Below are 25,012 nucleotides of genomic sequence, written 5' to 3' on the forward strand. Positions count from 1 at the left end.
TGTCTGTTGAGTGGGCGCAGGATGCTTTGGATGCTTGTCTGAGTGGGCGCAGGACGCTTGTCTGTTGAGTGGGCGCAGGATGCTTTGGACGCTTGTTTGTTGAGTGGGCGCAGGAAGCTTGTCTGTTGAGTGGGCGCAGGACGCTTGTCTGTTGAGTGGGCGCAGGATGCTTTGGACGCTTGTTTGTTGAGTGGGCGCAGGATGCTTTGGGCGCTTGTTTGTTGAGAGGGCGCAGGACGCTTGTCTGTTGAGTGGGCGCTTGTTTGTTGAGAGGGCGCAGGACGCTTGTCTGTTGAGTGGGCGCTTGTTTGTTGAGTGGGCGCAGGATGATCTCTTGATGGATGAGAGTTGGAAGGACGTGAGCTGGATGGATGCTAGCAGAGTTCTAGTGCGGTATTGAGTGCTGCAGCTCGGGCGTCACGCGCACGAAGGGGCGAAACAAAGGGGCAGGCCCCTTTGTCGTGCTCCTTCGTGCGCGCGACGCCAGGGAGAGTGGTGGTTTAAATATCCCGCCGGTCGCGCCTCTGACGTCACCGCCGCGACATTTTTCGTGGGCGGTTCGGGGCGAAGGCTTGCGGCTCGGCTTGGGGCCTGCTGGAGGCGAGGGCTCTTGGTCCGAGTCGAGGCCGGCTAGATGCGGCGAATTGCGGCTCCGATCTCGGCCGGCTGGAGGTGGGGATTCGTAGCCTTGCAGGTAGGTGGAAGCTGAAGAAACAGGCCGGCGATCGGCGAGGGGGCCCAATCGGGGTGAGCGGAACAAGAGGCATTACCCCGACGGGCTTCAGCGCCGATCGCGCAGGCCTAGTTCACCGTTGGAGCCCCGTGGAAGGTAAAGGAGGTTGGAGAGGAGAGCGGCGGTTTAAATATCCCGCCGGTCGCGCCTCTGACGTCACCGCCGCGACGTTTTTCGTGGGCGGTTCGGGGCCCCCTATAGATTACATATTGTCCCCTTCCAGTCATTAGTTCAAATTTAATCATATGATTACTATTGCCAAGAGAGAGTTAATTTTTTCCCCCTTTTGGGACTGAGTGTCCTTAGTACCAGGGACCCAGATTCCAAATCATTGGGAAGAGGAGTTGTCTTTCACCTAAGAAGAGCTTGAGGAGTGGAGGTTCATCAGAGAGGAATAGAGTCTTGTCCATTACCGCAGCTGGCCCCTGATCAGAGAGTAGTGCATCAAGGGTATGGGTGGTTGGCTTACACTCCCTTGCAACCAGTCAAAACCCCATAGCGGGGCTTGCGTGGGATGTCGGTTGAGGCCTGGAGACCCACTGCTGTCTAGGGCTGGCCCTAGGATTCACCCACTGGGACCAGGCGCAAGAAGCAGGAGGTAGTATTTCCTCTGATGGTAAAAGGACTTCCTTAGGCCCTGATGAGAGGACTTTCTGGCCGAGGACGGTGGGTCCAATATACTTGCAGAGAGATGTTGCAGGGTATCATGATGATCGTTTAACTGAGCCACGGCATTTCTCACCTTATCACCAAAGAGGTTTTTGCCAGTACACAACAGCTCCTTGAGCCTCTCCTGCACCTCTGGGCAGAGATCTGAGGCCCGAAGCCAGGCCATCTGACAGGCACCAATTCCTGTGGCTGCCACCTTCACCACTGTCTCAAGCACATCATAGGTGGAGTGCACTTCATGCCTGCCGCATTCAAGACCCTGCTGGATGACTCCTGAGAAAGCATCCTGCTGCTGCTGGGGCAGGCGCTCAGTCAGGTCCTGGATCTGCTTCCAGAGGTTCCAAGAATATTGCAATGCGGGCAATCAACATGACACCCTGAAACACCTTCCTATCCAGCACATCCAGTGCCCTGTGTTCCCGTCCTAGAGAGGCAAAGGCAGTGCGAGAGCACTTGGCCTTTTGAAGGGTGGACTCCACCACCTCGGACTGGTGTGAGAGTTAATGCTTCTCAAACCCCACAGCATGCTGGACTAAGTACACTGCATCGGCCTTCCTATTCACTGGAGGCACAGCGATGGAGTGTTCCCAGATCCTAAGGAGTAACTCTATGAAAATCTCATGGACGGGAACAGCTACTACCTACTTAGGGGCATCCATGAACTGGAGAACCTCAAGCATTTTGTGCCTGGCATCATCCTCTGTAAGAAGTTGGAATGGAATGACTTCGGCCATGGCCCACACAAAATCAGCAAAAGTTAAATCTTCTGGCGGGGACCAATGCCAGTCCTCCAGAGGAGATGGGTCTGAGGGAAGGTCACCAGAGTAAGACTCTGACGTATGATCCCCCCATGGGTCATACGAGGCTATCATCATTACTAAGATCGCCCAAAGACATTTGGGAGAGGGGGGGATTTCCCAGGCCCAGTGGCTTGGGCACCGATGGCATTGAGGGCATCAAGGGCTCCAAAGGACCCAGAACCGGATCAGGCAATGCTGGCCTCAGAACCACGGGCCTCGACAGTGCTCTCTGCCTCGCAGGCCCTTCCTCCTCGGAGGAACCCGCAATGGGAATGGCATCAGGAGGAGGCAGCAATGGTGGCCAATGGGGCATCGATGGCCTCAGCACTAGCATCGGCTGCATGGAGAGAGTGCTGAGAAGAACGTTGAGGCACTCCAGCAGTGGTGCCAACAACTAAGGTGCAGGTTCCGGCACTGGCGGGGCCACGGCTCGATGCCCTGCAGGGCTCGAACAACCACCAAATACACCCAGCATTCCAGCTCCTCCTCAAAGGTTGATGACAACAGGACAGACTGAAGAGGGGTAGGTGTAGCAAGATCTCCCTTGGAGCCCCGAGGGAGATCAGTGTCCGGCACCGAAACCAGTGGGAAACACCTCGGACATCCAGCCTTGATGGAGGGCAATACCTCCTCGCCACAGGGTCACTTCGAGGGCATCGCAGCATGAGTCAGTGCTGGCCTGAGCCTGGCACCATGTGAGAATGGAGACCGGTGGCGATGTTGGAGTTTCCCCATGGTGCTCGGCCCAGTCTTTCCCTGGCGCCGAGGATGAAGGAGACTATCCAGATCTCGAGCAAAAGGAGACCAACGACTGCCAATCCCCTTCAGCCCTCTCCACCAGTGGACACGGTGGAGGGGTGGACACCGAGGGATCAGTATCTGTTCCCCCAGTCCTTCAGCATCAATGCCCCCGATGCCGTTTCGAGGGTTCAGACTTCCTGGACCCAAACAGCTTCTCCATCTTGTCCAGGCAGGCAAGCCGGCCTTGGGGGTCATTTGGTTGCAAAAACAACACCCCCAAACGTCGTGCGATGCCCCCAGCAGGATCCATAAGGGACATAGTCCGAGGGCACTGGAGGGACTGACTAAAACCCGACGCCATGCGGAAAAACTAGCCGGCGAGTGGTCGATGACCATTGGCCCCCAAAGGACACCGCTACCAGGAATCGACTGTACAGAAAGTAAAAACTTACTGCGCCGCCTGCTAATTAAAACCAGGAGGAATGGAGAGGGACCCAGTGCAAAAAAGGCGTTTTCTGGAGAAAACAAAGTGCACAAGCTCCAGAACTGTGAGATGATAGCTCTGAGGAAAAGAAGAAACTGAAGAGGGACCCCGCATGGATGCATAGATAATGAGTGGCATGCTGGGCATGCTCAGTGTGCCAGTTAAATTTTCTAGAAACATTGACGATTTCCATGCTGGGCTACATTGGATGATGTCACCCATATGTGCGGACTACCATCCTGCTTGTCCTAGGAGGAATCACAACACAGAGCGTCTAATTATCAAATTTTCCCTATCCTATCGATAAATACACACACAGAAAATATATAAATTCCAATATAAATTTTACACAATTTTTATTTCAGCAAATACATGCATATCAAAACCTATCTAGACAATTAAAATCTAACTATCTCAACCATACTGCATTCATACCGTTTAAAAACATATAGCACCATTAAACATATATTAATACTTACATATATATTTATTTGTTACTTTTTTTTCACTTTCAATGGTCCCTCTTCTTCTATTTTCCACACTCTTTAATCTTATATTATTCTTATTTTCATTTTCGCAGGACTTCATTATTTCATCACGTCATAAACATAATGTGATCCTCTTTCTCCTTCTAGTCCAACAAAGATATCTCCGTTTCACCCTCTCTCATAAGGGCTTCCTCAGGGACTAACCAACACTATTTATTAAATGATAATTCTTCCAATCTCATCCTGTAATAATAATAAATAAGTTGAGATATTTGATATATATAGCAACTTTGTAGACATGAGGGGAGAAATTGTGGGTTAAGGAGTAATTTAAGATTTATTATTATTACAGGATGAGATTGGAAGAATTATCATTTAATAAATAGTGTTGGTATAAGATTGTCTAGATAGGTTTTGATACGCATGTATTTGCTGAAATAAAAATTTTGTAAAATTTATATTGGAATTTATATATATTGTCCTAGGAAGAAGGCAGTATTTATCCCTAGGAATGAGATACAAGAAATAGATCAACTATTTGTGACCTGGACTGGTCATTGTTGGAGACAAGATGCTGGGCTCAATGGACCTTGGTCTGACTCAGCATGGCATTTAAGTTCTTATGTTAAAAGAGTATCATTTCCCATTATTTCTCAATTTTAATTTCATTAAGTAGTGCAATGAGTGAAGTTTCAATACTATATCCAGGCCCAAAACCTGATCACCTCAGGTACATAACATTGCCATCTTCAATAAATTTAGTTATTTGAGAGGCAATTTAGGGGAGGCAGATGGGCAGCTACTTAATAGCTAAACAAATAACAGCACAAGACAGAGCTCCTCATCCCATTTCCATAGCTTGTGGCCCTCCTTGGAGAGCAGCAGTACAATGTCATACATAGGAGAAGTTAAATAATGGGGCTGTGTATGGAGGTTCTCTATTTCTTGCTGGACAGCAAGTATCAAGTTCTGATAAGTTAAGAGATAAATAAAATAATTTATAGACCATCCATTTAAACCCCAACCCAGTGTGTCCTTGATTCCTGCCATACAGACATTCTGCTCACAGAAACATCATTTCAAAGTTCAAATACATCTTTTTCTTGAGATGCTATTCCCGCTTAAAAGAATGTTCATCTCTCCCCAGATAATTTTTGATAAGTAAGCCTTGCCTGTGGAAGGTAAAGGCACACACTCTCTCTCATTTGTGCCCATGCTGTTTTGTGATGCTACTGAACATCAAACAAAAGGAAGAGGTCAATTTGCATGTAGGGCTTGGAGCACAAAAGCCATCTGGCCCCCTGCTCTTATCACAAACACACAACACTTTTTGCTCTCATTCTCTAGGATAAACTGCTACTTAGATTCCATCTAACCCTCATTCTTTCTTTCAAAGCACGTCTGTAGCACAGTCTGGTCTTATCCCCCTTAATCCTCTTTTCTCCCCCTCCCATTTCGTTTTCTTCTGACCCTCTTGACCTTTGATGCTTGCTCTTACTGACTATGCTTTTCCTCCTTCAGACTGTTTTGGCTCAGACCGTACCTTGTTGCTGGCTGGCCTTGCTGTTTAAAGTGCTTTGGTAAAAAGTTCTATAAATATTTCAACAAAAATTTAAATAAAATAAAGGAAAACCATGCTGGCAATGAATACAGGCCCACTGCACCTCACAACTGTACCTCAAACATCATACAGCTACTGAGAAAATATAAATAAATCTTGTATACTTAAAAGATGGCCCCCTCTTAAATATGGTCTACCCAGGCTCCCACCATATGCATTATAAAGGCAATAACTATGCAGTGAAACTAAAATAATATATATTTTTATATATCAAGATTTTATGTAAGACATTACTACAAGATGCATTGATCATGGAGAGACATTTTGTTAAGTGATGTCACCTATGGCATATATTATGTCTCATTTCAGCTGAGGTCCACTGAAATAGCAGATTAAGAAATTTTATTTCTTAATGTGCATACCTGTGATCTAGTTGCTTTTCAAAAGAAAAAAAATAAGTGAGAATGCAAAGTAAATAAGTGAGAATGCAAAGTAAATAAGTGAGAATGCATAGCCATGCCACTGAATATACCTTGTAACTCAGCCAGATAAGTTATATCCAGTTAGGTTGAATATTGACCTTACAGTTTTCTCTCTGTGACACAGTGCCCTATTTTTCCCTTTATACCTGGTCCACTTTAAATCCCAGAGGGAGAAAGCTCTGTGAGCAGGAACCTGCTGGGCAGGGAAAGTCCTGAGGGCGGGACCACCTGGGGCAGGATAAAGTGCAGGGGAGAGCCGGCACTCCGAGGCGAACGCCTGCTCTCCCAACACGTGCCCAGGCCACTCTCCTGGACACACGATTCACTATGCAAATGAGGGCCCGCGCTAATAAGGAGTCGCTAGGGACACTAACGCGTCCCTAGCGCCTCCTTACTGGCAGAAGCGGCGGCTTTCAGCGGGTTTGACAGCCGACACTTAATTTTACCAGCATTGGTTGTAGAACCCACTGACAGCCACGGGTTCGGAAAACGGACACCGGCAAAATTGAGCATCTGTTTTCCAACCCGCGGGCAGATTTTTTTTTTTTGGGGGGGGCCTCCGACTTAATATAGCTATGATATTAAGTCGGAGGGTCACAGAAAAGCAGTTTGAGCGCACCATACTGCATCTGCCTGTTTATGAGCCCAGCTGAGATCAGGAGGCCCCTATGCCTCCAGGAGAGGCAGCTCCTGTAAAACTGTTCTGACCAAACCAGAAGGGACTGAATGTACACTGTCCAGAGGGAAGACCGTCTACAATACTGTGTGTAAGGTGAATCTGCTAAGGTAGGCAGTCCACTTTTATGTTGTTATTGATTATATGACTAAAGTGAAAGTGCATTTGAAAAGGCTGGAGCCAGTGTGGTTTTCTGCTCCAGTCAAGGTGATCTGCTCAGCCATCCTCACACACTACTTTAATAAACTTGAATCCTTTATTTTCCTTAGCATACCTATCATTACAGACTTTATTTGATCACCAGCCACCTATCCTCCTTGTTCTTAATATCACTACCCAATGTATCTGTCCCAAGTCTGCTTAACTGATAGAAAAGTATTTCAAATCTATTGTACTGGAGTAGTAATACATGAAATGCACAAGTTAAATAGTGCTGCTGAAAGAAGGCATCAGTCACTCTAGTTCAACCTTTTCCAAACTATCCACATTTTGGGCAATTATTCTTTATAATGAAAAAGAGAAAAACAAACAAACACTCTATGGAACTTCACTCAATTACCTCCCAAGCAGCTCGATCCAGTATCGTCCGCTCGAGGATTGCCCGTCTGTAACGTGCTCGTAGCGCACAATTCGGGCGCGCAAGGCAGTTCGGCGATACAGTCTCCAGTTTCACGCGTCCGTATCGCTTCTGAAAACAGACGCATAACCCTTTCCGCACCCGGCATGTAAATGAACGAAAAAGCTGTATAATGAAGGAATTAGCTATTCCCCTGCGATACTGTAACGGGCGCTGATATTATCTCCTCCGTAACCCGCTGTTCTGCCGCGGCCTTAACCTGCTAGTTTACCGCCTCCCCCTAGTAGGAGTTAGTGTAGTGTAGTGTAGTGTAGGGTAAAAACATTGCTTACCCGCCCTGGTCCCGTCCGGTCTCCTGCAGCCCCGTCCGGACCGGACGGGGCTGCAGGAGACCGGACGGGACCAGGGCAAAAAAAAACAAACGAAAAAGTAGCAAGGCTCGGGCCCTGCTATGGTAAGTGTAAAAAGTGTAAAAAACAAAAAACCTGTGTGTTATATAAAAAAATAAAACAATTTTAAATACCTGTCGGAGGGCCGTGGGTCCCGGTGGGCGGCGGGCAGCCATCAGCGGCATCCGGTAGTCCCTTCTCCCTTCCTCCCTCCCTCCCCTGCCTGGATGAGCGCCAAAATCGCACGGGCGGGTCGGCGGCGGGTAGGCAGCAGCGGGGTCCGGGGGGGCAGCGGCAGCGGGTGGGGGGGGGGGGCGCGGCAGCGGGGGGGCGGCAGCAGGATCTGGGAGCGGCGGGTAGGCAGCAGCGGGGTCCAGGGGTGGCAGCGAGATCCGGGGAGCCAGCAGCGGCAGCATGTTCGATCGCGCAGGCAGGTAGGTGGCAAAGTAAAGATGGCCGCCTGCACGGGAAAATCGTGCAATTGGCCGCTGAAGACGTGACGTCACGGGGTTTGGCGTCACGGGGTGTGACGTCACGTCTTCAGCGGCCAATTGCACGATTTTCCCGTGCAGGCGGCCATCTTTACTTTGCCACCTACCTGCCTGCGCGATCGAACATGCTGCCGCTGCCGCTACCCCCCCGGACCCCACTGCTGCCTACCCGCCGCTCCCGGATCCTGCTGCCGCCCCCCCCGCTGCTTGCCCCCCCCCCCCCCGCTGCCGCTGCCCCTGCCCCCCCGGACCCCGCTGCTGCCTACCCGCCGCTCCCGGATCCTGCTGCCCCCCCCCCCCCCCCCCGCTGCCGACCCGCCCGTGCGATTTTGGCGCTCATCCAGGCAGGGGAGGAAGGGAGGAAGGGAGAAGGGACTACCGGATGCCGCTGATGGCTGCCCGCCGCCCACCGGGACCCACGGCCCTCCGACAGGTATTTAAAATTGTTTTATTTTTTTATATAACACATAGGTTTTTTGTTTTTTACACTTTTTAAACTTTTTTACACTTCCTGGTGCCTGTCATTTCAAATGTCATTTGAAATGACAGGTACCAGCGCACCCAGGTTACTGTATAGGCGCTGTTACAGCGCCTATACAGTAAAATGGGTTGCGCGGGCATAACCCTTCCCTAACGCTTCACAGCCGCGGCATGCATTTGCATGCGATTAGAGGAGAGTATCGGGGAGTTAGTGAAGAGAACTGTGCGTGCGGGGAGGAAGGGTGCGCCTGACACTACCTCACTGTTTTTACCGCGGCCTTACTGGATCGAGCCGAAGGTTAGAAATCCATGCCTGTTCCCCCTCCCTCAAAAGAATGTTGCTGAAGCAAAATCTCTGGATCCAAACCCAACCAATAAATACACAGTACATCTGTTTGGCAGAAAAATACATTCATATTTTACAGTAATTTATGCATTTTTTGCTATATCTATCTTTCAGTGCAGAAAATAAGACAAAGCCCTTACAAAATTCAAAGTCTTATTAAATGTCTCTTAGCTGCTTAATATTTAGCAATAAGCTAGTAAATCTCCATACTGATTTCTTTCTAAGTTGCATTCTAGAACAGCCCGGCAGTTCTATCTGCAGACATTTCATTAAATGCTAAGAGTCAATAAAAGAAAGCCATTAATTATGGAAACGATTCTCTCTGTGAAATAACTGAAAACAGAAAATCAGACCCTAATTTATCTATTAAAAGAAATCTAAGCCTCAGCCTGATAAAAAAATCTAACAAAAATCAATGTTTTTAATTTGATGTTTCAGATTACATACAAATTAAGGTCAATAATCAAGTTGTAGGCAATACCTTTTTACTGCACAAACTTAATCCATTTGCAACCAGCTTTCAAGCGTTCTACTCCCTTCATCAGTCAGTATATTTAAAACTTCAATTCTCCCCTTAGGAAGTAATGGGAGTGCTTGCATGGGCCTGTGCTGGCCTCAGCAAGAGTAAATATATTCAGATCTGAGGACTCCCACAGAGGACATGTATATACTTAGATGAATCAGTGTTTATAGGCAGGGTCTGTGGGTTGAAGTGGAGGGTGCTAAAGGAGAACCTACTGATAAAAATAATTGACTGGGGACCAGGCGACCTGGGTTCAAATTCTGCTTCTGTTATGGACACTGATTGTGAACTTGGGCAAGTCATCTCCCATTGCCTTGGGTACTAACTTACAGGGTCATTTATCAAAATGTGTTAAGAGCTTTATCGCGCACATTAGGGCCGTAACGCCCGCGATAGCGCTGTAACGCACGAGATAAATACCACATCGCGAAATTGAGTGTGCACATTTAAAATTAGTCGAGAGGGAGGAGTTTGGGCGGAGTAAATGGAAATGAGGGTCTGTTAACTTGGCGTGCGATAAAATAACACACGCGGTTTTTAACGCTGGCAATAACTACATCTTTTTTCTGTGCATTTTGCCTGCGTTAGCTGTGCGTTACCGTATTTATTGCAAATGCCGGTTCAGGAGGGAGGGGGAGGGGAGGAGAGAGCGCCTCTGTAGAGGCTCACTTATACTTTAACTTTTTATACCACTGTAATTATGAACTTGGGGTGAGGTGGGTTTTGGGGAGCAGTTTTACATGCACAGACATACGTACGAACAGCATAGTTACCCAACAGTGAAGATTTAATGTGATTTGGAGTGATGAAAGGTGAAAGAAGAGTAGGTTTGTACCATGTTCTCTCTACCGCCACAGAAAAAAGGGTGTAGTTATTTCCGAGGTTAAATCCCACGATAGCCTGCGGTACTTTTTGGCACACCATGTTAACCGACCTTTGTTTCCATTTACTCTGCCCAGACTCCTCCCACTCGCATTCTAATTTTAAATTTGCATATGCATTTCGTGATGTGGTATTTATCTCGTGCATTACGGCATTATCACAGATGTTAGGGCCCTAACGTGCGCAATAACGCCCCAACGCATTTTTATAAATGACCCTAGCTTGCTAGGTATAGAGAACGTGGTAAAAATCTACTCTTCTTTCACCTTTCATCACATTAAATCTTCACTGATGGTAACTATGCTGTTTGTATGTATGACTGTGCATGTAAAACTGCCCCCCCAAAACCCACTTCACCCCAACTTACTGGTGCCCCCTCTACCATTTCCAAAGTGGAGTCCATAAATTAGTCCCAATTCACTTTTGCATTCTACCACTTCTAGAGAAGTGATGGCACACGTCCGATGCTTGGGATGCAAGAAAGCTTTTAGAGGACAATTTTCAGCCTCCCTATGGTGCCTGCAGGCCTGCTGGTTTTACTTTTGAAAATCCAGAGGCCACTGGTGCCTTGGGGATATTTTCACCTGCATATTTTGCAAAGGGGGGTGGGGGGAAACAACCTGTGGGAATTTCAAGATAAAATCCCTTTGTGTACTTTTTCTGCCCATCCTAACCCCATCCCTTTTCCCCAAAAAGGGGGAGGAATTTTCAAAGGTGTCTTTCTCCATTCGTTCCCATCCATTTACCCAGAGAGAATTCCATTGATAATTGTCCCCTTAAAGCAATAACGGACGAAAAAGCAAGGCTGTTATTATCATTAATCCATTTCATCAGGGTCCTCTGAATCAAAGAAAGAAAAAAACAATGCTCAACGTTTGTCAGGAAAGAGAATTTGAACTTACATCCCAATCGTTCTCTTGACCTTTATTTGAATGCTCTAATGTCTGGATCATATTCTGTCCCTGGAGGAGAAATGTCTTGACTGTGACTCTTTATGTAAAAAAAAGTGGGAAAGCATGCGCCACACATAGCACAGGTGAGGTGCATTTCTCCCCTTCTAGCCAAGCTGCATTAGCTTCTTGCCCTGCTGTCCAAGACCCAGCATCAATATGTCAAACCCAAACCAAGCTTGACTGCACAACCACCACCAGCCAGAATATCTATGTTGGGTGACGACAGGAGCATGGTGCCAGATGGAAGCGGGACCTAGACCATCTTAGCGATTACCTGCCAACTCCAGTAGCTGCAGGACAATCTCCCTGGTCTGACTTCCCTGTTTCTGTCTGTGTATCTGTCTCTTCATCTGCTGTGTGTGCACCTATGACATAATATACAGACAGTACTAGAGAAGCAAAGCAGATGGCAATGGGGGGCTTGGAAATCAAAACTCAACAGCAGCTCCTGGACAATAAATGTGGGCATAGGAAAATAAAAGGAAGCAGACTGATGCGGAAAAGAAAGGGTGACCCAAGGAGGGGCTCAGGATCCAGACCCACTCAAGTCAGTTACATACTGGGCTCTAACAAAAGGCAGAGACACACAAAACACAAGAAGACAGTAAATGATGAAAAACCAAGAGGTCATGGACAGCAGCCAAACAGAAGATATTCTGGAAGGGGAGAAACGAAAGCTGAATACTGAGAGCCCAGGATATGCAGAAGAGAACACTCAGAGAAGCTAGTAGACGAAGACCCCCCCCTGTGATATGTAAAACTCTTCTCCAGGCCTGAAACCACAATTGGCTGGAATGTCTTCCAGTTCAATACAGTGGCACATGGAAACCACTTCTATCCTGACCACCTAGGCCTCAGAGAAGGCTCACAAAACACTGAAATGCCAACCCCAGGAGACCATATGGAGATAGAAAATGAATGGCCCTTTACAAGGCCCTAAAGGCATATGGATGGATGAACAAACAAACTTGGAGAACACAATAGGTACATTCACTTGGCTCCCTGCATGCCTAAAAAGGAAAACAAAGGGGGGATCTGAGCACCTTGTACATCCATTTCAAACCAGCTTGCTTAAGCTCCATACATTTTTATCATCTGGATCCCTGCAGCTATTTACAAACATGAGTTATAATTCAGGAGATAGTATGATGAGACAAATCACTTATTTCAACCAACCTATGCAACAATGTATCTTTGGAAACAAAGCTTAATAAGCTTAATTTAACTCAAAAAACTGAGTTAGGAAAAGGGGATCACCTTTTATGTAGTTAAGTGAATCCAAGATCACCACATCTTCCTTGTTGAGCTTCCTGTAACAGAAATGTGGTACATTTAATATATGCTGAATGAAATCTTTTTCAGTATCTTCTGCCTATGAACAAAAGATCAGACAGACACAGGATGGGGTCCCCGCCAATAGGAACTTACAAAGAAAAGAAAAAAGGAGATATGAGAACTGCTGAAAAGGTATCCACTTAAATAAAAACAAAGCAAGCAATGTGTTTTCCGCTGACAAGAATATTAATACCCAAGGAAATGCTGCCTATTGAGGCAATTCTGCAATGGAAGGAAAGATTATGTCCAAAAGAATAATGACCTTCCCCAACAGAGAGTTAATTTACTCGACCAAGGAGCCAGTACTAGGGATCTCTCGCAGCTTTCACCTTGCACATACAGGAGTGGACATGGGTAGGCAGGCAGTAGCAGCTCTTGTGTTGTCACAGTCATTGTGATGTGGGATTCTGGAAGGGTTAGGACTGTGCAGCAAAGCTAACCGAGAATCCATGCTGTCAAGAAAGAGCCACATCTCTATTGTAGACTATTGTAATTCTCTTTTTTGTTGGCCTGCTTGTTGTGTTGTTGAGAGCCATGCAGGTCTTGCAAAACTCAGCTGCTCGGTTGATATTTAAGGAAAAGTGATGTGACCATGCTACCCCCTTGGCTTAAGGAACTTCATTGGTTCCCTGTAAATTTTATTTTATTTTTATTCAATTTTCAAATAACAAACAAAGCATCCACTTTGCAATGAAACATGGGTATTTCAAATCAGAAATAAAAAGAAATCAGTTACAGATTAATGAAATTAGCCTCCATAGCAATTTTTCTTCTACCTTTACTACCCATTAGACCACAATTCAGGTGGGGGGTGGATAAGCAAATAGAAAACTAGAAGAGATTTACAGGAAATAAAATATTTACAACAAGGCTCCCTAATAACTCTGCATCATACTTTGATGAACATTACTAAATACTACTTAGTTGTAGCATAGCTTTCTTGGACTTTACAGAAACTTCTAATTGTTCTGGTTGGAAAAAGATATAATTATCCCTATTATATTTAACGACACATTTGCAAGGGAATCTTAAGAAAAAGGAAGCTCCCAAAGCCAGTGTTTTGGCGCAACACAGGAAACCTTTCCTTTTCAATTGTATTGTCTTAGTTAAGTCAGGAAAGATCCTAATTTTTAACCCCATAGACAAAGTATTAACATTCTTAAAGTATGACCTCATAACATCCCCCAAATCTTTTTCATTAAAAAATGAAATCAACAGGGTGGATCTTTCTGCAATTTCGTAGCTTGATGACTCAAGAAAATCAGTCAAGTTATCTAAATCCTTCGTGGCATCTTGCATTTGTAGTTTGTTCCGAGTGGGTACAAAATAAACTTTATCCGGGGTGGGGGGTTGATCTCTGTATATTCGAAAACTTCATGGAAATAACGCTTAACAGTAATACGAGGAATTTCCCCCCACAACCCTGGCAAAATTTAAGATATGTAAATTCAAATGCCTCAATGCGTTTTCGATGTTTTCTATTTTTCTGTTTATAGTCCCACTGTCTTGAATGATAGTTTTCTGCACAGCTTTTACTTGTTGTACTTCATTTTTTAAACTTTTTCTAAAGCTTCCAGTCTTTGCAATTCACTGTTCTTACTCATCAATTCAAATTGATGGGATAGGGAATTAATCTTCAGAGAATAATCCGCAAAGGATTTTGCCATGGACGATGTTAAGTTCCAAAGTGAGTCCAAGGTTGCCACCTCGGGTTTCTGAAACATCAGACTTTCTCCGGGTAAGGGAAGGGGGTTTGATACAGGCCTCTCACCTCCTCCAGTCGCCTGCTCCTCCACATCTTCCAGATCTAAAACTCCGGAGATGCTCCCGTCGCTCTTCGGGGAGACCAGCGCAGGAATATCCACCGACGCAGCTCCCTCTCCCTGCAATGCATGGACTCCATCTCCGGGGACTCCAGCCCGAGTGCGGCATCGAGGTCTCCCGGAGGTGGCCATTCATCTAACGGGCTAAGAGTTACCTCCTCCGAAGTCTGTCCGCACTCCATGTGTACAAACAGCCAGCTCTCTCGCCCCCAATTTCGCTGTATAGTGGCGCACTGTGGGATCTTTTTTGCCCTGCAGGAAGAGTAGGTATTGAGGAATATAACCTAACCCTTCCTTTTCTTTTAGGAGGCATTTTGTTTAGCTAAGAGCAAAAATACAGCGGAAAAACGCTAGAGCAAAAGGCGCAGTGCAACTGCTCAGGTCGCCATCTTGGCTCCACCCCCGGCTCCCTGTAAATTTTAGGTTAAGGTTTAAACTATTATTTGTTTTCAAGGTTTTGAAATTAAATGGTCCTTCTTACCTGGCTGATCAATTGCAACAGTACACTCCAAGGCGTAATTTACGCTCTGCTGATAAGAATCTTTTAGTGATTCCTTTTATTAATCATGCTAGATTACAAGAAACTCACAGTAGGTCATTTTTGGTTGCTGGGCCAACCTTATGGAATGCCCTACCTGGGGCATTGCGAGCTTATGAAGAGAAAGATATTTAGGGAGCTTCTTAAGGCACATTTGTTTGTACAAGTGTTTCCTTCTATTTGCTTTTAATATTAATGTATTTTGTTATGTAACAATTATTTTTACTTTGTTGTATTTTTTTTAATTAATTTTCATTTTAAATGTTTGTATTACTTTGCCACTGTTGTAATCCATCTAGCACATCTTCTGTTATAGACACAATAGAAACTTTTAAATAAATAAATCTCACCAGCCACAGCTTACCAGACTCATATACTTCTCCAAAAATCTGTGAAGCAAACTCATCACTGAATTACCACACTTTTGCTCTAATAGGGGCAATCTTTAAAGAGATTTCCGAAGGTAAATGGGTCTTTGGTTAAGATATTCTAATACAAAAGATTTTCAATTGTACACAACCTGAATGTTACAATTGCCAAGTTAAAAAAAAATAAAATTTATTTATTTATTTTTAAAGACGTCAGGACATTTTTTTTTTTTTTAAACACTGTACTTTGAGGACAATTTTTATAGCGATGCATGAAAATAGAAAGCGTTTTATCTACATATAATCAAGGGTCTGTAAATTGCCCTCCCGTAGTGTGGCTAAAATCACACATGAGATTTTAGCAGGGATGAGAGGATGATTCCTAGGGGTGTCTGTAGGTTTGGGGGGAGGGGAGCATGTAGACTGCATTTCCAAGTATTTGTGCATATGTTTCCAGCAAAAATGTATTTTATTTTGTTTTATATTCAGCCTTTTGGCACTTCAAAGTAGATTACATTCAGGAATTGTAGGTATCTGCCCATAGAAGGAGGTGCAAGCGACATTCGTGCTTTGTGCCTGCAGCAAGTTTCAAAGCAAAAGTTCACCTGTACGTTTACTTTCAAAACTGGTGCAAAGCTTGTGGGTAAAATGTGTGCACTGCCTTTGTCCCAGTGCAGTCATACTGAAAATTGCCTCCTTCAGAAATAACAAGACACACTACAGCATATCAAGGGCAATTTTCAGTCTCTCCTCATAGAGTTTCCCTTTTGAAACTCCTACAGCAGGTTGGTAACATGGAGAGTCCTAACCCTGTGTATTTTGCCTGGCCCATCCCCAGCATTTCCTTTTTCACCATATTGGGGGAGAGCAATTTTCAAAGGGTTTTTTTTGGAGATAAAATAACATTAATCATGAGGACTCATCAGCCATGACATGTAACTACTTAGTTTTTGCCAGTTTGAATGAAGCTTACAGTGATTATTTCTGCAATGGGCTAAATTATCTATTTTCTCTCATATTGTTCTGAATTAATAGGAAAATACTTTAAAAATCATTTTTAAGGACCCACTTTAATGAGATATGTATCTAGTACATTGCTTGGTTTGTTACATGCCAGTTTGACCTTGTATGCCTTGTTACATGAATAAACAGATTTTACCTAAATATACGCACACATTACTTCTCAGCGTTTTTAGTTCTTAACCACATTTCTCCTTGAGAGTTTCTATTGGCTAAAGAGCACTGACCAGGGAAAAGAAAAACAACCGAACATTTTTAAAGCAATGGAGAGGAAAGGTAACAGAGAAAACTTGCGAGTGTATGGGTGTGTGAGTGGAGTGGAGTCTGGGAAGTAGATTCTAAAACGTTACTGAAAATCTCTCTAGCAGGCCCTGCGGCTTTAAGAAATGCACAAGTTGAATTTAAAGGAACGCTGTCCGGTCAGGCATAACCGAAAAGTGAAAAACCACTAAAAAAAAATAATTCTTGGGGGCCAGCTAGCAGCAGTGCTGAGTTCAACTCCTGGGCCAGGACTGCTCCTTGGGTAGACTGGGGATGCGGTGGAAGCAGTGTGCACAGCCCTTTGAACAGGGTGGGGATGAGGGAGTCAGGCCATCTCTCAATGACCATGTCTAGACTTAGGATCTACCTTGACTAAGAACTGTTACCAGGACAGCAGGGCTGAGTTGGGAGGGTAATATAAAAGGGATAAATACTCAGGGTTCAGGGTTCTGTAGCCGAGGCCAGGCCCAACTGAGCTGAAGCCCAAAAGATTAGAAGGAAACTGCCTGGGCCAAAACATAAAAATCGTTCTGCTAAGCCAATGTTATTTCTGAATATTCCTTTTATATTATTAGATTTAGTCACAACACAGAGGACCACTATGCCTGAACAAAGCAGTCTGCCATTACTGCGAACATCTATAAGAATATTTTCCACAACTAAGAAAGAAAGGCCAAACGAGACAGAAAGAGGAAGAATCAGAGGCCAACATCCCAATTTTGAATAACCCCAGTGAAATTTATTGCTACCTAGTTAGCTTTGCATTTCCTTTATCCTTTGGGATGGGGGTGGGTGGGAGATTTGTGTTTCTCATGAAAAGGTGGAAGTTCAGTAATCATGGTCCTTATTTATAGCCGCGGTGCAGCAGCAGCAGTATGTAAACGAGCATCAGAGACTCAGACCAATGCTTCAGTTTACACTCCCTATGTGGTTTATCCCAGCTGTTAAACAGCAATAGTTCTCAAAGCCCCATTTTACCAATCCCCAGTGTCCTTGGAAGATACTTTAAAGAAAGAGAATTTGTTCCAAGTCTCTGGTGCCGGAATGTAATCTGCTCTGAAGTGCCACAAAAGGTGTAATATTAAAAACACAACAACTTACAACCAAACAAAACACAGAACAGCACAACAGAAAACTTGCACGCAGAGCCCAGAACCCTTTTTAGAAGTCCTTGCCTGGCACTCACAGCATCTGCAGAGCAAAGCTGCAGTAACCGGTGATGTGAGTCAAGACAGAGTACATCTATTCCCTCCAGCACAATACCCCCAGGCTTCTGCAACTAATGCCTCAGAGCCAGCTGCCAAATGTTCAGTCTATGCAACACCACAATACCAAGGAGGACAGCTTCCCCTTTCAGCTCTGAGCAGATGCTGAGCATCTGTAATGCTTCACCAAACAAGGCTGAGTGCACTGGGCCATCTTTCTATCACACACACAGGTAACTTCCCAGCCTCACCGCTGTCAGAAATGACTTCCAAACCATACATCAACCATTACTTTACTTTTCCTTGCCTTTACTTGAAGAACTGTAGAGAAATGAAGACAGAGCACAGGGAAGCTAGCCTTCCTTGAGTCCAACTTTTCTACACAATATCTAGCGTTATTAAAAGACCCATAGGGAACATTACAGCTTTGTAAATGTGCAGCAACCTTTCGATGTGCCTAGTTGTTAAAAGAAACCTGTCTCTACTACAGTGCAGTGCTGAAGTACACATACCAAACACAAGCACCAAGTCAATGTGTTACTAAAAGTCATTATTAGTGAAAGCCTTTAAGCACCAGAAGCAATGCTCCCAAGCAATGATGGGAATAGCTGGAGTGTTCTTTAAAAATTAAAAAACAACAACTGACCAGTAAAATATTTCATTGATAATGGGAGAGTACTGCTATTTGTCAGGTATACTTCTTGTACAGTGTACAGAGGGGATAATTTCCTTTTAAAGGAGCAGTACTATAAACGGTCCTTAATACAATAACTAACCTATTTTATTGCTGTTTCAGATGAATCTGATCCATGTCTTTGATTGTGAGACCAGAGTGTTGGATCAAGAGAGAGCACTAGATGTAGTTTACTTGGATTTCTGTAAGGCCTTTTACATGGTTCTGCATATAAGTGACTTATAAATAAACAGAGCACCTAAAGTGACTGAATGGGTTAGAAGCTGGTTGAATGGAAGGCAGCAAAGAATAGTGGTAAATAGAGTTCAATCTGAGGAAAGGGGCATTACAAGCGGTGTGCTACAGGAATTGTCCTTGGATCGATTCCTTTTAAAATTTTTGCAAACGATATGGTAGAAGAGCTTTCAGGAAAGGTTTGTCTTTTTTACGGATACCAAAATTTGCAACAGGGTAGATAACAAGGAAGGTGTGGAAAATTCGAGAAGGAATCCAGTGAAGCTTGAGGAATGGTCTAGATTCTGGCAGCTAAAATGTAATGCTAAAAAATGCATTTGGGCTACAAAAACCTAAAATAGTAACTTTTAAACAGGCAAGCGGGTGCGCATGTGCGTATTTGTTGGCTCATACCCATGGATGCGTCTATTTTACATATGCGAGTATATGCACCCGTTATAAAACAGGTTGAGCGCACACACGTACGCGCAATTTTAAATGGGTACACACATGTGCACGCAAATCCCACGACCACCGCATCAGTGGGAGGATTTTAAAAGGGGCACGTGTCCATGCCATTGCCAATTTCACCAGTTCGATCCCAGTTCGGCCAGATAAGGAATAGGACTTCCAAAACCCCACTAGTTTAATAGTCTCCCTTTTCCTGTTAGCCCCGACCCTTAAAACCCTGCTGACATGGAGGAAGTGACGTCACCGATGGTGACAGCAGCCTAATTGCGAAGCTCCTCATCCTCCCGGCGAATATACCAGCATCAAAGCATCCAAACTTTATCTATATCCCCTCTTTTGGGCTATCTACACGGAAGAAGTGACTATGGCTGCAAAGTGAAAAATGGTTGATTTTCAAAATGTCTCCTATCGAAAAGACGAGGCACTGGATGAAGAGGATAGCAGTGCGGATAGGCCCGAAGAAGCTGAACTAGGCCTAGATTCCACAGATACAACATCCCCAGCTGCCACAGAACTACCAACTAGAGAGGAATTTAGAGAGTGGTTTTGCGAGCTACGAAAAGACTTAAAAAATAACAAGCGAGAGCTGCTGCAAAGTATGGCAGAAATTAAAGAGGAAATTTCCTCTTTGGGCCACCGCATGTCTGCAGGAATCTGACCTCCTCCCCTTCCATTGACCAGGGAAACCTGCCCACGCTCACAAGCAACCACACTCTCCTCCAAGCACACATGCATCCACAACCTGAAGAGACTCACATTCGCAAACTCTCAACCCCAAGACCATCCTATCTATTTGCCACCTGTGCAGTCCCCTGACCACAGGGAGACCTACATATGCAACGGATCTCTGCACATCTAAAAGACCCAAAGGTGGGTGCATCTTGCTCTCCCCCTCCCGCCAAGAGACCCACACACATGCACAATCTGCCTCACCCCCCAAGGGAGGCTCAATTAACATGCCTTCAGTGAGCCCAGCAAGGAGAACTGTATGTAGCACTGACTCCTCATAACATCGCCAGTAGACACACCTAAATAATATGCCTCCAGGGAGGGGTATATCATGTTAAGTGCAAGAGGAATATAAAATGGTATCTTACCTTTCTACTTCGGCTCTCAGTGTGCCTCTTAATTCTTTCTCTTTTCGAGAATCTGTTTGTAAAATACAAAACACAGTTACTGAAGATAACCTGCTGAAGAGGATTGCTGACAAATGCTCCTGATGATGAGGCAGATGCTGATCAAGGAGCACGTAAACACTGTTTCAGTACTGTGGGAGGAATACACCGGGCTTTTGGTGACAGAATTAATCAGCTCTGGCTATCATAGCATCATCAGCAGCAACATTAGTTACAATTTTTTAAGAACACAAAAGAAGTTAATAACATTAAATGGCTATTTTGCTTTTGCCCCACCCTTCATGCATGGTCTCTGGCAGAATCACAGAAAGCTCACCTTAAGCATAAGGTACTACCATACCTAAGGGAAAAAAAAAAGCTTTTTTTAAAATTCTAATTTCTAAATCTGCACAAGTTTTCTTCTAGTTTGCTTAACGTTGAAACCCAGAGTTGACTGAAAGCTCTGCATGTGCTGGAGGGTTCGGTGATGACTGGTACTTCCAGGTTTCTGAAAAGCTGTGCAGACCAGAATTTCCCCGGAGAGGCTGATTACAGAAAATTTATGGGAAAAATCCACAGCATATAAAATGCCTGTCGCTAGCGGCGGGTCCTAACTCAGTTTGTGAGCCACTGCCCTATTTCACTGATGTTTTAAGAGGTCTATTTTTCTGGTAAAAGTAACATCAGCTGACAGCTGCCTCATTACTAATGCATGAAAATAAAGGTTAACAAACACAAAATAAGACTGTAATAACTTTTTATTGGACTAACGTCATACCATCTCCTTACCAGTCCAATAAAAAGGTTTCACATTACTTGTTAACCTTTATTTTTAGGCATTCGAGTGGACTAACACAGAAACTGCGCTACTTTTTTTCAGTAGTACTTGAAACAGAAAATCTTTAAAAAGTATATTATGGCAGGCACAACAGCAAAAGAATAACAATGCTGAATTCCACCTGTCGCTGAAAACGACTGAAATAATAAACACCCGCTACAATGGCTAAACGGTGCTATGAAAGAGGTGCAGCCTTTAAAAAACGGAAAGCAGGCAGCACAAGTCAAATAGGAAGGCAGATAAGACATGGGCATCTAGATGTATAATACTAATGAAGCAGGTTAAGAGGGAATTTGAGGAGAGACTCGCCAAGGAGGCAAAAAATGAAAAATAAAAGCTTTTCCATTAAAAGCAGGAAATCTGAGAGGGAATCAGTTAGGGCCTTAGATGATGAGAGGGGAAAAAGGCCATAGCAGAAAAACAAAATCAAGTCTTGGTTTCAGTCTCTACTGTGAAGGATGGGGGCATGCACACCCTAGAACCATGCTTTGTAGGTGATGATTCAGAGGAATTGAAACAAATCAATGTGAACATAAGATCTGCCATATTGGGTCAGTCCAAAAGTCCATCAAGCCCAATATCCTGTTTCCAATAGTGGCCAATCTAGGTCACAAGTACCTGACAAGTTCCCAAAATGTAAATTTCATGCTGCTTATCCCAGGGACAAGCAGTGGATTTCCCCAAGTCCACCTTAATAATAGTTTATGGACTTTTCCTCCACAAGCTTGTCCAAACTATTTTTAAACCCAGCTACACCAACAGCTTTCACCTCGTCCTCTAGCAATGAATTCTAGAGCTTATACATTGAGTTTAATGTACTACTTAGTAACTTCATTGCACGTCTCCTAGTCTTTATACTTTTTGAAAGAGCAAACAACCAATCTGTGTTCACCTGTTCTATTCTGCTCATTATTTTATAGGGATGTGCAATCATTTTTCCCGAATTAGGCAATTTCAATGAAATTGCCTAAGGATACACCCTTCCTCTCTGTCATCGCACATGGTATCTCTCACACACACATTCCATCTCTTATACACATAGGCTCTTCCTCTCACAAACACCCTCCCTCATATATACATGCTCTCTTACGCACATACATGCTCAAATACGCTCTCTCATACACAACTCTCTCAAAAACACCCACATACACATTCCCTCTCTCATACACACGTTCTCTAATACACATGTTCTCTCATACACACACACATACAAACTCCCTCTCTCTAATTCACACAAGCATTCATGCTCACACACCCTCTCTCTTATCTAGGCTGCTCCTTCTTTTTGTTCTGGAATCTGCAAGAGGAGAGGGGTCCAGCAGCCTCCTTCTCACTCGGGCTGCTGGCGGGATGGAGTGAGCCAGTGGCCCCACTGCCTCCTACATTCTTTGGTCACCTGCAGGATCGGGTGAGCCAGCAGCCTCCTGCAATCTTCAGCTGCCAGCAAAAAGGGATGAGATGGTGGCCCGCTTCACTCTTCAGCTGCCAGCAGGCTGAGGTTTGCCAGCGACCTTTTCGCCTTCCCTTTCACAGGGGTTTGGAGGTCTTTCACATGGGGTTTGTCGGGCCTCTTCTTGGCGTAGGTTTTCGCGGATCCCTGAGGGCTGCTAAATCCTAACATTATATTTACTTTCTTGGCTGCTGCCATGCACTAAATCCTGAAGAAGTGCTACAGCAAATTAATTAAACATAGTAAATTACGGCAGATAAAGACCAAACTTGATCCTATCTAGTCTGCCCAGCAATGATTTTATGCACATCTACAAAAAGCAGATCAAATTTCCACATGAAATCCAACCCGTTGCGTCCCCCTTTAGGGTTGCAAGTTTTGCTCTGTCCAGATTTACACCAAGCCTTCCAGGAAGCACAATGCAGCCCTATTACTGCTGCCCCAAACTGCGAACATTGGTAATGAAGGAACTGAGCATTCTCTTGCTGTGTCTATCCCATGCTTTTTTTGAGGTCTGTCACTGTCTTGTCATCACCACCTCCAGGAGGGCATTACAAGCACCATCTCTGTGAAAAACTCTCTCGACTTTTTTCCTAAATCTATCCCCTTGGAGCTTCATATTGTGACCCCTAGTTTTACATCTTCCTTTCCATTGAAAAAGCTTGGCTTTCTGTGCATTAATATCTTTCAAGTATTTAAATGTCTGCATCATATCTCACTGTCTTGCCTTTTTTCTAGGGCAGGGTTTCCCAAACCTGAACTGGGAACTTTTCCTCCTATACTGGATAAGTGTTCAGCTATTCAGAGATATTGAGAAAGTATGTGTGAAAAGAGTGTGTGCACCCTCATGTCAAACTTGTGATTTGGAAGTCAGTTACTTCGTCTGTATTAACTATAATCGAAGAAGAAACTGCTTGGTTTGTTATTAAGATTAGCGCTGAAAGTGATTCTAAATAATTGGAAGAATTGTTCCCAAATTACAGGAAGGTCTGGTGAAATGTGGTTCTTTTAATCTATAAGTAAAAGCTGCTGGTAGTGGAAAAGCAAAACAAACAAAAAAAAAAAGTTATTTTGTATCCATAAAATAGGAACCTCTCTGCACTATCTGCTGAAAACACGTATATCCAGTAATGGCTGGTAATTTGGAATGGATTCATGTGTTTGCATGGTTTTATTTTGTTGTTGTACATTTTTTGATGTTTTGTTTTCCTAAAAGATGATAAAAAAAAAATGTGAGAATATAAACAAATTCATGATGTCTGGCCAGCTGCAAACTAAGGCTCACAGTGCCACAGCCCCTGTTAGGGCAGGTTCTGACTGTGCCACGAGGAAGCTGCTGGACAAAATAAACAAGCAGAGAAGACAGTAAAATAAAAGAATCTCTCCTGCTATGTATTCATAGCTTTGGGAATGCAAGATGTTCTGCCACTCCTCCTCACATTTGTAACCCTGGAAAGAAAAGGGATCAAGTTGTCAGGCAAATCCCTTCTCGGTGTTGTCACCTCAACACAGAGCTTAACTCTCCAAAGCCCACTTGCTACATTACCATCTCACTCTCTAATGAGGATTTCACACTCTGACCAGGTTCCTTAGCAACACAACTCTGGCTCAGTAAGATGTCGGTCCAATGTCTGAGTAACTACTTATTCATGACAAGGACAATTACACCAAGGAAAGAAAGGAGAGAAATGTATTTTATTTTTCATTTAGTTGTTTACCCACCAAGACTGTTAGATTAAGGTTTAGTTCAGCCAATTTCAAGCCATCTTTCCAGCTAAGGATGCTGTTCTATCACCATAGACCAACGCGCAATAGACTATTCTGCATGAAGCCCAAGCTTAGCATCCAGATGCGTCCAACTGCTTCTGAAGAAATTTTTGCCAGCAGAAGTCTGCAGGACTAGCCAGACAGTTTATACTTTTCAGTTTAATTTCTTGAGTAACGTGAAGAAAAATCATAGTAACACAGTAAGTGACAGCAGTCCATACATTTTTTTTTTTTTAATTTGGCAGACTTGAACACTGCAGTAATCTAATTATTCATTTAAATGGTATGATACCTGGATTCTGCAAGGACAGGGTTCATTGGAGTCTTTGTTGTTTTCACACCCATCTGTGCCGCAGCAGATATTTGGAGCAACACTGCTAAGGGAACCAGCTCCTGCGAGGTATCGCTGGGATATTCCCAATTTCAGTAAAACCGATCAATCATGTGATGTAGTAGGCTAACGGTGGAAAGATGGACTAGATGTATAACAAGCTTAGCAGCCATACCGCAGTAGCAAAGAGATGGCCAGTCAGCGCAGGAAAAAATATCAGATCTGATGGTGTAAAATGTTACTTGTCTATTGCTGCAAGTGGATTATTCCAGCTTTGGCTCTCATAAAGGCTGTGGCTGGGATGCTGT

The 25,012-nt window shown here is 44.3% G+C and overlaps 1 protein-coding gene across 1 annotated transcript in view; it reads right to left on the bottom strand.

Moving 5' to 3' along the window:
- The window catches only part of KTI12 (KTI12 chromatin associated homolog), a 57,053-nt gene that overhangs the window by 25,525 nt on the left and 6,516 nt on the right, over nt 1-25,012 (bottom strand). Inside the window, exons 2-3 of the mRNA XM_029575956.1 lie at nt 20,301-20,352; nt 12,533-12,585 (exon numbers count right to left, since the gene is read on the bottom strand). Of these exons, the coding sequence (XP_029431816.1) occupies nt 12,533-12,585; nt 20,301-20,352 (105 nt within the window). The remainder of the gene's footprint in view (nt 1-12,532; nt 12,586-20,300; nt 20,353-25,012) is intronic.

This window comes from Rhinatrema bivittatum, chromosome 13, assembly GCF_901001135.1.
Source record: "Rhinatrema bivittatum chromosome 13, aRhiBiv1.1, whole genome shotgun sequence".
In the NCBI taxonomy this organism is placed as follows: Eukaryota; Metazoa; Chordata; class Amphibia; order Gymnophiona; family Rhinatrematidae; genus Rhinatrema; species Rhinatrema bivittatum.